The sequence below is a fragment of the Salvia splendens genome, chromosome 7 (assembly GCF_004379255.2).
Source record: "Salvia splendens isolate huo1 chromosome 7, SspV2, whole genome shotgun sequence".
Lineage (NCBI taxonomy): Eukaryota > Viridiplantae > Streptophyta > Magnoliopsida > Lamiales > Lamiaceae > Salvia > Salvia splendens.
This window is the reverse complement of record NC_056038.1, coordinates 15,234,858-15,250,884: the sequence shown is the minus strand read 5'-3', so window position 1 is coordinate 15,250,884 and position 16,027 is coordinate 15,234,858. Positions and strand designations below refer to the sequence as shown.

At 40.8% G+C, this 16,027-nt stretch overlaps 1 protein-coding gene and 1 pseudogene across 1 annotated transcript; one reads left to right on the top strand and one right to left on the bottom strand.

Moving 5' to 3' along the window:
* Nucleotides 1-8,817: 8,817 nt before the first annotated feature.
* Nucleotides 8,818-11,678, bottom strand: LOC121741940 (zinc finger CCCH domain-containing protein 47-like). Its single transcript, XM_042134922.1, has 2 exons — nt 11,523-11,678; nt 8,818-11,043 (listed from the first exon to the last, which is right to left on the bottom strand). Exon 2 carries the CDS (start codon nt 11,034-11,036, stop codon nt 9,027-9,029), a length of 2,010 nt encoding a protein of 669 aa, XP_041990856.1. The 5' UTR covers nt 11,037-11,043; nt 11,523-11,678; the 3' UTR covers nt 8,818-9,026.
* A 3,206-nt stretch (nt 11,679-14,884) lies between these two features.
* LOC121810467 lies at nt 14,885-15,700 on the top strand (annotated as a pseudogene).
* Nucleotides 15,701-16,027: the final 327 nt, after the last annotated feature.

Below are 16,027 nucleotides of genomic sequence, written 5' to 3'. Positions count from 1 at the left end.
TCTCGTGACGGGCCTTCCGGGCAGCTTAAGGGGAGTCGTGGTCGGGTCAGCCCGGGCCTTGGACTTCCCGTTTATATCATCATCGTGGAAGACCTACTGATTAAGGTCGGGGAATTTATTTTTCCCATCGACTTTATGGTCTTGGACATGGAAGAAGACAAGGGAGTCCCCCTACTGCTAGGACGTCCCTTCCTTGCCACTGCTGAGGCAAATATAAACGTGAAAAATGGAGAGTTGACAATCTTCATGGGATAAGAAAGTCAAACGTTTTCCCACAAACCGAGAAGCATGGATGGAAGAACTGAGGAGTGCAAGGTGGTGCGTCTGAAGCACCATGAGACTACTGAAGAAGGAGGATCGAGTGCAGTCAGAAAAGTGAAGCAGAAGGACTTTTATGAGCTTCACATGGAGATGATGCCTTCCACTGACTCGGAGCCAATAACATGGATCGATGCAGACCATAGTCGCCCTTCACCGGTGCACGCGGTGATCACTACTGAACCCCCTAGGATGGGGGGTAAAATACCAACTGATGTCAAGGGAATAAAGATAACTGCTCCAACACTGAAGGAGCCTATCCCCGAGAGAGCCTGAAAAGTGGTGGCTCACCAAGACGTGGAACGATCTATTTCCTCATGGAGGAGGAGCCAAGCGATCACCTGGAGGCAACTCTGGGATGAAAGGGGATCTCGGTTGATATTTGAAGACGTCGGGCACACGGCGATAAAAAGGTGCGCTGCATGGGAGGCAACCCATGGAAGGTATCTTGTATTGTTTTATGTATTTCTTTTAGTGTGTTTGCTCAGTAGGCATCGCCTCTCCACCAACGTTTCAAACTTATTTCTTTGCGTAGCTTTGAATAAGTTTGGGGGTGATATGGTGGATGGTGAACCTATGAGCATGTTTATTGTTTTCATGTTATTTTTGGGTAGTTTTAAAATTTTTGCTTAGGATTTTAGTTTAGGATTAATAAACTCCCTTGGATGAAATTGAATGGGGTCGGAGCAATTTGAATTGAATTCAAGCATGTTTGTTGGATGAGTTGCTAATGATGCTATATGTTAAAATGTTTGTGAAAACTTGTTGATATGACCAAGCATGCTTGTATGTCCTTATTGTGATTTGCCTAAAGTGAATTGCTCGTTGTATTGTCCTTTGCCATAACCCTGTGAGACTTGAGCCTATATATTTCTAAATGTGTGATTATCGTCATTGTGTTATATGTTTCTAGAACTTGCTCGCGATCTTTCTTGAGTCTACATAGTGAGTATAGATTTAGGAAGTGACGTTAGGCCATCCGTTCTAGCCTTGTATTTACTTTCACCCTAAAATAAAAATCATAATCCTTTGTTAGCCATATTTGAGCCTAATAGCCTATTATTTGATAACTTGGGATTGTATATATGCTTGAAAATAAGCTTGGGGGAAAAGAACACTTTTGGATGATAAGAAGAGTTTAAAGATGAAGTATTGACTTGAATATCTTTGGGAAAGTGGATGTATGCTTTTAGTTGTGAAAAAAAAGAGTTGTAAAAAAAAGAATAATTTGGTGGTATAAGCTAGGCGAAGCCTAGAGGGGGTATAAGCTAGACGAAGTCTAGAAATGAGTAAGAAACCAAGTTTGGGGGAGAATTGGTAGATGAGAAGAGTCTATAAAGACTACTGAGGAGTTGAGTTGTTTTAAGAACGAAGTTATTATAGTTTCGAAAGGGATTATAAGTCACTTTGGCCAAATTTTCCTCACCTAACCAAAAAGCCTACATTACAACCTACAAATAAGACCTTTCAGATCCTTGATTTATAGTCACAAAATAGTAGAGGAGAGGTTAGATTTCGAGCAAGCCTATGGTAAACTATGCATGATTGATTGATTTGAGAGCTTGTATTTTACCTATACACTTTGAGAGTGGGAGAATTACACTACATATCTATCTTGTGAGGGCAAATTGACAAGGTTGCATACGTGTTAGTAACTTGAAGCAATGATCAGTTGGTTTACATGTGTGTGAAGTTACTGATGCATGCTATTGTTTATTAACTGAGGCAATGATGAGATCCAACTTATGTGTACGAGTTTATATTTGATTGTTGTCTGCTTCTTGTTTGAGGACAAACAAGTGATTAAGTTTGGGGGAGTTGATAAACTCATATTTTAACTGTTTTATTGGGCGTTAAACGTGATGATAATTGGTGTTTAAATGCATATTACTTGAGTTTACGTCCATATTTCACTATAAAGGTGCTTTGATGAGTTTATCCAGTGTTTGAAGTTAAAATAGGTAAAAAAGGGTCAAAATGAGCCAAGCCGTGACTGGGGTCTGCTTCAAACGTTAATCTGCCTATAAATATGGGGTCCAAATCCTATTTTGAGAGTACCATTGTCTTCATCATCGATAAAGCTTCGCGTGGGTACCTCACACGCCCCAATCGGAGTTCGGATGAGAGAGATATGGCCAATCTACGAAATCTGCGCGGACTGCCGGGAGCTACCCGGCCGGGTGAATTTTATGTGCAATATTTCCACCCGGCCGGGTGGCCAATTTTGTTCATAAAGAGTCCAAAGACTTCTGCCCGACCGGGTGGATTTTATGTGTAATAATTCCACCCGGCCGGGTCCGTATGACTGACGATTTTTAGCCCAGACGTGATTTTTCTAAAGGAAAATAAAAAGAGAAAAGCTAGGGCAACGAAAGGGGGATTCTCAATTTTCCGCCAAACACACATTCCCTCTCTCTGAAGAACTCTTGGAAGAAGATTGAAGATTCAAGCTTCAATTCCTCCGCCAACTGTAATTCGCATCATGAATTCTATTGTTTTTTTTAGTTTTGATTTGTTTTCTACCATGAACATGAGTAGCTAAGCACGTTTCATGTAGAATTCTTGGTGAAGATGCATTGATTCATAGTTTTAATCCAATTAATTTCGTTTTTATCTTGCTCTTGTAATTGTTTAAATTATTCTTGTGCTTTTTCCTATCAATTGCTTGATCACCAATTGAGAGTGTAGGGTTTCTTAGAGTAATCGGGAGATGAAATAATTAATCTTGAAAGAGGAATAATTCACGCCTTAATTCAATAAAACTCGGGAGAGTTGAGATTATGAGTGGCATATTTAATCTAATCAAACCTTTGGGAGTTAGGTCTAAGATTTAGAAGGGGACTTCACTTATTACACCTAATCTACAGATTTCTCACCTCGGAGGGGGGGGGGGTTTAATCTACCTTTGTGATTGATTCAACAATTCTAGAGACTTTAAATGGTAAATTGGTTTTAATTGGGTTAGGCTATGAGTTGTGCATCGGATCCTTGAATTCTGCATATTGCTTCATCACCTTACACAACTTGCTTTATCGCTTTCTTGTTAATTGTTCTATTTTATTCTCTGAATTTACATGCTTTTAGTAGTTGTTAGTTTCAAAACCAAATTTCCTGATTGTCTGGATAGTAGTTGAAATTTGTTCGTGGTACTTAGGTTTACACTTAAGTATCTCTGTGGGATACGATATACTCTTGCTTGCTATTTGCTAATAACCCCGTACACTTGTGGGTATTAATTGGGTAAAATAAAGTTGAGTCAGGGAGTATAAGAAATCACTGCCATATTAGAATGATAATAGCATATATAGTTATAACGAATAACTAAATTTCAGCCATTAGATTTTCTGATGTCATGACAAATAATGTCAACATATTTGAATGGATCGCCAAGATTAACACATGTAAATGTCAACTTTGTTCATAAACATGTCAACCCAGATTAAACATTTGAATGTCAACTTGCCTTATAAAAATATCAACTTGGTTAAATGAGATATTGTTTTACATTATTTCTAGTGCATGAGACATGTTATTTCTAGTGCATGAGACATGTTATTTCTAGTGCATGAGACATGTTAATTAGGTGATCAATCACTATTAATAGTATATTTTCCAATTTATGCATGTCGTCTAGTGCATGAGACATGTTAATTTGTCTATATCGTGTCAATTTGTTGGATGTCTCCTAATAAAATCAAGCAGTAATAGTCTAATATCAACATAAGTTTCCATCCAAATCTGAATGCATCATTCAATCTTGACTATATCTATTTTTTTTATCCTAGATGTAAAAAAGATAGTTCTGAAGTCTATCTTTAAGAATATTACGTATTCAAACCTGGATATTTTATGAATAATTGTAGAATTATTTGAATTTGTTAGTTAGTTCATATACTTGTAGTTTTTAAAAATACAACATCAACTGATATGCCATCATCTACTAACAAAACTAACAATATTGGTTCTTCCTTTAGTTATGCATTTGCTTTTAAATAGAATAAAGAACATGAAAAATGATGTTAATATAAGTCACTGAATGAACTTAAACACATTATTTAAATTTAGATTTAGTATAATGAGATATAAATACAAGTATGTTTTATTTTTGCATATAATATATTTAGCCTATCTTTAAAATACATAAACAAAAAATTTAGACAAAGCCCAACCCAGCATGGGTCCACCTGCCAAGTGGGCCAGGGATGGGCCGGGCCAACAAAATTTTAAAAAGTCTGGCCCAGCCCAGCCTGCCTCATACATGGGTCTGGGCCAGACTGGGCCTCAATATAGGCCGGCCTCGGTAGGCCTGGGCCGGCCCAACCCACTTGACAACTCTAATTACACCTCTATACGTGTATTTATCTATTCTCTGAAAACAACTTGCACCCTTTTAAGGAGAGGGGTTAATGTCGCATGCAAGAGATAGAGGTGTGGACTTAATTTACTCTTTATCACTCTATAATGCTGGATATATAATGCTGTTTGGTTTGGTTAGGTTTGGTTAGGTGTTTCTCTTTTTAAACAGGTCTCAACTCTCACGTGGAGTTGTTGATCATGGTTGAATATCATGAGTACATAATTAATATCATCATGTTGTTTCACCATCCATTGGCTCTATAACTAGTTCGACGACAAGGAAATCTTTTGTTCCGATTTTTGAATCGTACCAATAGATTTTTGCTGATTTCGATTTCGATTCTCAAATAAGTTATGTTAAGGCCTAAAATATACTACCAATTATCAACTTTAAACATAGCAAAAAAAATATATGAACATTTAGTATATACTACTATCTAATTTCTCACGATAAAGTATTAGACAAAATTAAATCCTGTTTGGCGCTGGAAATTTTAAATAACATGGAGATGATAAGACATAACTAGTGTTAAAATGGTAAAAGCCAACGTATCAAAAAAAAAATTTCATTTTATTGATTAATTATGTGAATTTTTTATATCTAATTTCAATTTCTTTTCCATTTTTTTTGTTTCCCAAGTATCTCTCCGGTCTACATCTACATGACTAAATCCTCATTCCAATGGTCAGTGCACCAAGCGCTTTGCTCCATTCAAACATCCATATAGGCATGGATCTAACCTTTTTAATTTCCTTCTAAACATGCAACCACCATCTCTCTCAAACAAACACTTCTAAACCTCGTACCAGCAGCTTCCCACCCGGAGACGATGGCGGGATGAGAAGGCAGGGCGGCACGTGCAGCATGTTAATTCTAGGGTGCGCGAAGGTGCAGACAACCTGCATTGTGATGGCCTAATTGGATAGGAGATGAGAAGATGGTAAATAGTAGTAGTAGTTGTCATGGTAGAGGGATAGAATTAGAACTTAGCTTAGCCTATTTTCATCTGTGGATTTGGGCCTCTCTCATTTTGCTGGGCCACCCATGCAGAGGGTATTAAAATCTTTAGAAGACTGGGCGGGCCTCTTTCATCACATCTGTTGGGCTTCTTTTTATAAATTTATGTTTGTGGGCTTCCACTTTAAATAAGTCTAAGGCTAAGCCTAAAGATTTAGAGGGTCTCTGAGTCTCTGACCCTTGGTTTTCGATCTTCGGCCTCAGAAAATCTAATAAATTTATGGATTTAAAAATCATTTAATTCAATTGAGTGGGTCTTATTTATTTAAATTTATGGATTTAAAAATCATTTAATTCAATGGAGTAGGACTCGGATTTGATTGATCCCAAAATAGTTAAATCACATGATTTAATAGTATCACACGTTTAATCTCTCCATTTAATCATATCAACTAATCAAAGTAATGAAATCTTTTGATTTAATGTCTCAAGCTTATTGAATCTTGTGATTTATTTAATCTCAAAGGAAATACACATCTTGATTTAATTAGTTCCAAAATTAAATCATCTGATTGAATTACACCCAAGGTAATTAAATACCCCGATTAAATTAAATCATTAATTTTGATTTGTCTTAAAGTAATTAAATCATATGATTTCATTTGACCAAAGATAATTACATATTCTGATTTAATTAGTCTTCTGTATTTAAATCCTACGATTCAATTAGTACGAAGGAATGTTAGAAATCTCTTATAGTAGTAGTACTAAATAAATTGGCTAAGCTTATATATCGAGGAAAAATATGAACATAAAAACCTAAATATGTAAAATAAATTAGTAATGAACATATTTATAATCATTCTCCATCATAGCTCATTCAATTTTGCACAAATTTTACTTTCACAAGAAAGAAAATATTATGTTTTACGTCTTTTATTATATTTTCATTATTATAATTGTTTCTGCACTTCTGTTGTATTTTTAAAGTTGAAAAATGTCAAATATATATGTTAACATTAAAGGTAATTATATGTAACAAACTACGAAAATTATTGTATACTCTTTTTTTATTATAAGAAACATATACGATTACAAATATGAATAATCGTCATTCAAATTATAATTTTTCTCTAAATTGTGCTAATCTAAATATTTTGAAACTGAAATATAAAAATAAAATTATAGCTTTCTAATTTTTTACAATTATCTTATAATGTCAAAATAAAAAATAATATAACAGAATTATAATTTAATAATAAAATGACATTGTTTTAGATAAAATAATATCATTCTAAATTAAATGTTAATTAATACTAATACTACAACTATGGCAACCAAATTCGTACATTAACGTCATTCTAAAATTTTCATATATTTTGGGCAAAGGAGGTGGACGATTAATACCTAGGAAAGAAAAGTCAAGAATTAGAAAAAAAATCGAGGATATGCAATTCTAGTTAGGCGGCTGCAATAAAGATTCAATAATTACAAAAGTTCCATATAAAGATTTAATAATTGAGTGTTTTCTAGATGGGACCCACACGTAGAAATTTTTATTTAAATCCAATTCTTCTGGTTTGTGAATTAAATAAATGGTGATGTGTGTCGAGGCAACAATAATGGATTTCTCCACCCAATCCTATCCAAGTCAAAAACACACGGCTAATCCTGTCTTTAACAGGAAAAATCTTCTCGATCTTTTTATTTACTATTATTATTTAATTTTCTTGAGTTAAAAGAGTAGCTTAAAAACAGTAGTATACAAACTTAATAAATTTTAATTTGTTCCTCTCCACTCTCATTTGTCATATTTTCTCATTTTTAAGGGTTTCCAAGTAGGAGTATTTGTAACAATAGAGATTTTACACATTAATTCATACTATAAAATACCAAAATTTCGATAATATTAGCATGCATAAAAATTCTTATAATGAACAATATTTTCTTTATCAAAATGAATTTATCAGTATTATTTTATACTTGAGCAGCTCATGCATTATCGTACGGAGTATAGTATATACTATTAAATATATTAATTTATAATTAATTTCATTTATCTTTTTTTAAGTAATGCCACCGTCCTTACCGATTTCGGATGCTTTGGTCACCTTTCTTTCAAGATCGTGATCCACCTTTTAGCTCCACTAATCCAAAGTCTTGATAAATTAATTGGATTTATCGACTATTTGTTGGTCTACTTTGGTATAAGACAGTGACTCACCCCACTTGGTAGACTTCTACATCTTCAATTACCTAATTTTCTTTTCTATTTTTGATTTTTGATTTTTGTTTCGTGTGTATTTCACTTCTTTTCTTTTATCTAGGATTGGATAAAGTAAAATTAATTTTAAATATAAATTTGAAACTATTTTGAACTCATAGACCGGGAAGATTTACAGCAGAATTATCATTTTGCTGTCAATTATCACGGTCTTATGTTTAGATTCCATAAGTGTATTTGATTATATTTAAGTTATTATTTTTCACATCAAATTCATCGTATATTTTTTTGTCACAAGTCATTCTATAATAGTTCATACAAAGAGAGTTTTGTAAGATAACCATACATATGTAAATGAGTAATCCCTTGTCATGTAGTCTAATACTAGAAATTATAGTAATTTCTTTTTAGTGCTAGATTGTATATGAGATTTCGACCTCTTAAATAGTCTAGATAGTCAACTCCGGTGCATATAATCATACAATGAAACGTCAAGTACAAACTGAAATTATACCCCCACTTTGAAAATGAAAGAAAATATGTGCAAAAATAGTGCAATCATATAACAAAATCAATTGGTACATAGACATGTAATGTTTGGTAATGATATGTGATCAGTGTGGTCTCTTTGCTAAAAATGTGATTATATTTCTCTGTCATATTTTATTTTTATAAAGAACTATTGATTTATAGTATAATAATGAAGCATGATCAAATTTTCCATTTTTCACATGTTATTTATCTAAAGGATCATTGATTGTGAATATCATGAACTATCATCAAATTTTTTATTTTCTCGTGAATTTGATGCTTGATCTTAAAAATCATAAGCTTAGATTTTATTTGTGATTTTCCAAAACTTACAATTCTTATGAAATCGAATCATTTTGGATAGACATGAACAAAGTTGTTCATGCCTTTTTTTTGTTATATAAAATTCATCTTGTTTTAGAATAAAGTGTTCAATGTCGAAATTTGTAACTCATCTTTATTAAATTTCTTTCTTTTCACTTCTCGCACTGATTTCAGAAATAGAGAAATTCAGTCCTCTTTCATCAGTAACTATAGCTAGAGATATGGTGTTAAAAATGTAAGAATAAGAAAGAATATAATCAAACCCTAATTAAAGATAATCTCAAACCAATTTTCCCGCCACCAAAGCCTTTTCTCTCAAGCCACTATCTGCTCCTGCTCTATGTACATTTGCTCGAGCCATTGCGGCATCATCGCTGTGGTCGTAGTCGTCGTCGTCTCGTGCCCGCCCTGCCTCTGCTGCGGGCTATACATCCCCTGCCTCCTCGTCGGGCTGTACATCCCCGCTGCCCCAGCCGGAACGTCTTTCACCAGCGTATTAACCCATGACACGTCCGGCTCGCCTACATCTGAATGAGCCGGGGCTGCGTTCGCACCAGTTCGAAAACCAAACGAGGCCGATTTCCTAAGCTTGTTCACTTCTTCACCATTGAAGCCCCATTCTAGCTTCCCGTCGGGAGCGCCCCACTCGGAGTGCTTCTGTGGCACGAGACCGGCCGGGGAATTGGGTGTTGGCCCGTAACGGTATCCATTGCCACCGCTGCGGTCAATAAAGCTCTGGCTCCGCTTTGTGAAGGCGGCTGATCGAGAGTTCATGACCGCTGCAGCTACGGCAGCGGAGGAATCAAACCCGTATGGCGAGGGATTCCTTGATGGCGAGGACGAGACGTTCATCGGGTAGCTTGCTCGGAGTTGGTTCATATTCTGTCGCATCTGAATGCCCGTCGGGGACTGCATCTGCGAGCTCGTGGTGCTGTTGATCTTCGGCGACAGTCCTTGCAACTGCGACAGCATAAACGGATCGAGAGATCCGAATATGTCGTCGAGGTTGGTAGGCGTCAGATCGGCCATCCGTGTGTACGGAGACGACAGGCTCACCATTTCCTCAGCGAGCTGCTGACGCTGTTGGGTCCGGATTCTCTCCAATCCGAGCATCTCGAGATCCAAATCGACCTCCCTTGCGTTCAAGGCCGTCTTGAGCCTGCTCCCAGGCAGCTGCAGAGCAGGCGGCGTAGCAAGGCTGACCTTGTTCGGCCACATGCTCCCGCCCTTCAGAGACGAGCCGGTAACAGAAGGGGACGTTGGTGGTGTCGACGCATTATTAGGCATCATCAACGAAGACGACAAGGGGCTCAACGTCGTCGCCATATCCAACGCAGATAGAGACTTCGGGGACGGCATGGCTGAGCCCGTGGAAGCATACAACGGGCGCAACTCCTCTGGTTTGTGCGCGAAAAAGCACACCTTCCTCGAGCAGCCGGTCTCGTCCTTGCAGAGGCGAGTCCTGTACTGGGCAGGATGCAGCCATGACTCGAAAACACCATGAGCGTACTCGCACCCGTCGCCCTTCCCACAGCTCCCCTTCTTGAATTCGGGGCAGGGCACACATGTGTAGTGATACATCCTCGGATCACGCCTCCTAGCGTTCTCCCCAGGGTGGACAAACGGGCACTCGGTCCAGTCATGAGAGTACGCCCTCGAGCAAGGCTTCACCTTAAAGCTATACATCCTAAACTCATCACTGCCATAAACACCCGTGTTTATATCCGGTAACGGTATATCAATCGGATACTCCCTGTTCTCACTCGCAGCCAACGGCTGCTTCTTGCTCCCCTCTTCCTCTCCCTCGCTGGTCACCCCGTTCAGCATCATCTCCAACTGCCTCCTCCTCGGACTGGCCGAGGATCTCACACACGGAGCAATGAGATCACCGGGCTTCCTCCCCGAAACATCCACGATGCTCGTGTCAGCAGAGGCAGCCATCAACAACTCAACAACCTCCGCAGACGACCACGAGCCACCAGCAGCAGCGCAGTGCAGGGCCGTGGCACCATCCGAGCCACACGCCCTATTCACATCAACTAGCCCGGTTGCAATTATATACCTCAAAACCTCGGTGTTTCCATACAAAGCAGCAATCATGATAGGGGTTCTCTCCTCATACCCCATCTTCTTCGACCCGAAGCTCCTTCCATACCACAAACTCACTTCATCAACGTCTCCGCCTCGCTGCTCGACCTCGTGTACAAAGCCATCCAAATCGTCCGTGGCCGCAAATTCGAGCAGCTTCGAGCAATTATTGAGCCTTCCCACAGCCTCCATCTCCAAATCAGAAGAGCTGTGTTTATTCTTTAAATCACTACACATCTAACACCTGAATTGAAACAGCAGATGCACTTAGCACAAGAGGATGAATCAAAATAATCAACAACAAAATCAAACATATGTAGATAGTTTATAGATTATAACAGTTATAGTTGTCTTGACAGGCTGGTTCAGCTAATAAAAACAAATACTGATATTTTTTTCCTCGGAGAAACCAAAGATTTATCCAATCATATACACAGACAGGTTGTCAACAGAAACAATTGATCAAGAAACCCCAATTAATCAAGAAAGCTTTACAAATCACTATCCCACAACATCAAACCCCCAATTTTAAAACAAGATACACAAATAAACCCCCAAATCTTGAAACTTGAAAGCAAGAAATTCATGGAAATACCTCTAGCAAAACATGATAAAAATCGAATCTTTATCTTTAAAATAGACAACCCAATCAAGCACCAAAATAAGAAGAAAGAAATCGAATACTTATTTAACTAGACATAGAAAAGGTATGCTATCACAAACCTTTGTTAATAAGAAGAATTTGAGAGGATGACTTTTTAACTAAACGAGGGTTATATGAATGATTTGAAAGTTTAGAGGCGGAGTATTGAAGCTATATTATAAACCTCAAGTGTGTGTATATATATTTCAAGAATTTCACAAAAAGGTTTAGTATTGGAAGGAAGGGAGTAGGAAGTTGTGACTTTTCTTCTCGCTTAAATTATATTAATATTTTATTCCAATTGTTTCAAAAATGGTCAAAGTCAATCTTCAAACATGGGCCCAACGGAACACCGATTCTGTGTGGTTCAAATTATAATTTCAATATAGGCGAAATGCATATGAAATGCAAATGCAAATGTAAATGCGAAATTGAATGATAATGCGAATGCACATGAAATGAAAGGCAGATGCGAAATGAGAATGTGGGGGTGGGGCCTACTCAGAACCCAATTTCGACCGCTTGTGGGGTTCACTTTGCTGGAATCTGATAAATAAGATAAAATATCCAGCCGGCCATGCGACGCGTGTAACTCAATACATTCGGGTGTCCACTATAAGAGTATCCACTATAAGGCGGACACGCCCAATAGCCCCGCCCCAGTTTTTGTCCATAGCCCCAATTTTGTTGTCCATAGCTCCAAAATTCTATTTTCGCCACTATAGTGGACACCTCCAATAGCCCCAAAATTCCAAATACAAAATTCTATATTTTCATATCCCTCCAATAGCCACGTCCTCGCCGCGAACGCGGCTATCCCGCGTCCGCCCCCCAATAGCCCCAAAAGTTGTCCGCCCACCTTCCCCACTATAGTCGCCCGCCCACCGCCGCCCACCGCCCCCAAGACGCGGCTATAGCCGCGTCCTACTATAGTGGACGCTCTAAGGTGGACACGCCCAATAGCCCCGCCCCAGTTTTTGTCCATAGCCCCAATTTTGTTGTTCATAGCCCCAAAATTCTATTTCCGCTACTATAGTGGACAACTCCAATAGCCCCCAAATTTTATAATCAATTTTCATTTTTAAATATTTTTTAGTTTCAATCAAGTGTAATTTAAATAATCGCAGTATAAATAACTAGAATACGAGGTAATTAGGCCCGAATATTCGTTGTATTGCAAACCGGTAAAATTATACAACGAATAATTAAAATAAAATACAACTACAAAACTCCGGCACCGTCTACTCGTTGTCGGAGTCGGCTTCCTCGTCTTCCTCTTCTTCTTCTTCTTCTTCTTCTTCTTCTTCTTCTCCTCCTCCTCCTCCTCTCTAGCTGCCGCCGGCTGCGGTATCCCCAGGCTCATTATCAACCAACCCCAGTCGACTCTCAATCCGATTGATGAGCCTCTTGTAGACGTTCCTGACGTACGGGTCAGTTTCACCTGCGTATGACCTGCATACGTCTTGCAGTTGTTGCATCAACGTTACGTCTATGCTATTGGCCAATACCTCGTGGGGTTGCACCGTGGGCTGTGGGATTGGGGCAGACTGGGGGATGCGCGATCCGGATAGCGGCCTGTTGTTCCATGGACCGTCGTCGCCTAATGTGAGTCGCGGCTGGCTCTTCGACTTGCTCGTCGGACTGCTCGAACTCGTGCGAGCCGCTCCCACTGCTGTATTCCCGGGCAAGGTTGTGCCTTGTGCGCTTCGGGCCAGGAGCTGTTTCCACCTCGTTCGCCACGATCGACCTGAATTTCGGACAATCCGCGAGGACAAGATACTCCTCCCACAAGGTGAACTTCGGCTGGCCCGTCTTGTGGTATTGGCCCTCCGACAGGGTCTTAACATCTGCTACGCTTCGGCCACTCTCGGCGTGGCGAAGGTTGTTCTCGTATATGGACGCGAACAGCTTGGTAGCCCGCAATATCCTACCGAACTTTTTTCGGATCTGTTCTGGGTCGCGCTTCTCGGCGCCGTCGGGCTTCAATTCCTCGTATGCCATCATGACGCGCCTCCAAAAACTCCCCGACTCCTGATCGGTACCCACTACGGGGTCCGAAGTGATAGAATCCCACGCCTTCGCCACGGCAATGCTCTCGTCTTTGCTGTATGGCTTGCCGCGGCTGGACCCCTCGGACTGATCACCGCTACCGCCAGCGCCACTGCCCTCGCTACTCGCAATGCCGGGGTAGCTGCCCGAGTGTCCACCGACGTTGCCGGTGACAAGACTGCCGCCTCCGCCCCTAGGGCCTCTGCCCCTACCGAAACCAGAGCCCTGACTGTCGCTACCTCCTCGGGTCGGAACGGGTGTTTCCACCCGCGCTGCCGGCGTATCTGGGATGCCGGAACTGAGCAGACCCAGCATAGTATCAAATGCGTCTTGATCTGCTTCGGTGATCGGAGATTGGCTGGCTTGGAAAGGGGAACCCGGCCGCTGCAGGTGAAGCGCGTCTAGGTTGGGTCGGTAATCTCCAAAAGCGGAACGACTCAGATTCCGATGTAAAGCGGGCGGCGTTGGTGAGGATCTCCACGACTGAGATGGAGGAAGGGGTGGACTCGATGCCCACGGTGGTGGAGATTGATTCCAACTCCAAGGCTGTGACGGAGCCGCATATCCGCCAAATCCCGACGGCTGAGAAGCATATCCGCCAATACCCGATGGCGGCGAATGATGGGCCGACGGCTGAGATGGATTGCTATCATATCCCGATTCCTCACTGTCGGGTGATTCGTCGTCTCCTCGGTGCATTTTGTAGAGAGTGTTTATGTAGAAAGTGGGTGTATGGATTTTGTGAAAATGGGAGTGGGGGAGGAGGGGGAGTGGTATTTATAGATGAAAAAACGAAAAAAAAAATTCAAAAAATGCGGCTATAGCCGCGGCGGATATCCGCCACTATAATAGTCGCGGCTATAGCCTCGCCTATACACCCACCGCCACGTCCTCTCCCCACTCGCGACGAAGCCTCGTCCGCCGCCCTCCCCCCCACCAGCCGCGTCCACCCTCGCGGCGGACACCCCCTCCACTATAATAGCCGCGCCTACCGCCCCCCACCGCCCCCCTTCGCGGCGTCCGCCGCGTCCACTCCATAGTGGACGCTCTTACTCCTAGTACTAACTTTTTTTTGTTGAAATGATCGCGTGGGTGAATTTACTAAGTATTCTTTTCGTTCTGTTTTTAAGTGATCAATTTCTTTTTAATATATAATACTAAAGTCCCAAAATAGGCCTTAATATATTGTGTTTTTTTTTTATTTTGGTCCAAAACATTATCTTTTGAATTATTCAATCCCTCACATTTGAAATCGGATCACATTTGGTCCATTTTGGACGGTTCCGTCAAATTTTTGACGGTTTTAATTACCGGGTCACAAATCCATCACTAATCCGTCACTAACCGGGAGAAACTGATCCATCACTAATCCATCACTAATCTGTGTCACTGATACGTGAACCGGCGGGAGTGGCGGAGGAGGATCGAAGCTCTCGCGATGAGGCAGATCGAGAACATCGCTGAGCTATGCGAGGACGATGAGGACGATTGCAAACTGATCTGCAAGCCGGCGACGGTGCACGCGCTAAAGAGGTGCTTAAATGACGACGTCGAGTCTAAGAATTTTGAAAATCGGACGGTTTACTCGACGCATCAGGTTCTGGAGTCGTGGATCCAAGTCTCGAGGGAGCTTATTGCGAGGATCATAGAGGAAATCGATTCACGGCGGTGTGAGAGAGAGGCGAGGTATTGCTGGTTGCTGGAGAAGGTGTGGTCGATTTTGAATCAGATCGAAGATCTGCATCTGCTGATGGATCCGGATGATTTCATGTAGCTGAAAAATAAGCTCATGATCAAGCCGAGTTCCGATTCGGAGCTGTTCTGCTTCAGATCGCGCGAGCTCGTCGAGATCACGAAATCGTCCAAGGATCTGAAGCACACGGTGCCGGCGGTGTTGGAGGTGGAGGTGGATCCGACAGGCGGACCGAGGATTCAGAACGCGGCGATGGAGCTTTACCGGAGGAAGGAGGATTTCGCGAAAATTCACCTGCTGCAGGCGATGCAGGCGGTGGAGGCAGCGGTGAAGAGGTTTTACTTCGGTTACAAGCAGTTGCTGGCGGTGGTGATGGGGAGCTTGGAAGCGAAGGGGAATGTTGAATCCGGCGATCTATTGAGCCTGATATTTATGGAGCCGACGTATTTCCCGAGCTTGGACGCTGCGAAGACGTTTCCCGGGGAGCGGTGGAGCCATGAGGCGGCGGGTTTGTGACGGATTAGTGACGGATCAGTTTCTCCCGGTTAGTGACAGATTCTTGACCCGATAATTAAAACCGTCAAAAATTTGACGGAACCGTCCAAAATTTGACGGAACCGTCCAAAATGGACCAAATGTGATCCAATTTCAAATGTGAGGGACCGAATAATTCAAAAGATAATGTTTTGGACCAAAATAAAAAAAGCGTAATATGTTAAGGACCATTTTGGCACTTTAGTCTTTAAAGAACTACTAATATTTATTAGGTTTGAATGAAAAAAAAGAGTAAGAAAATGAATATAATACAGAAATAAAAAGAGTAAACCTTTTGTAAATTTGGAT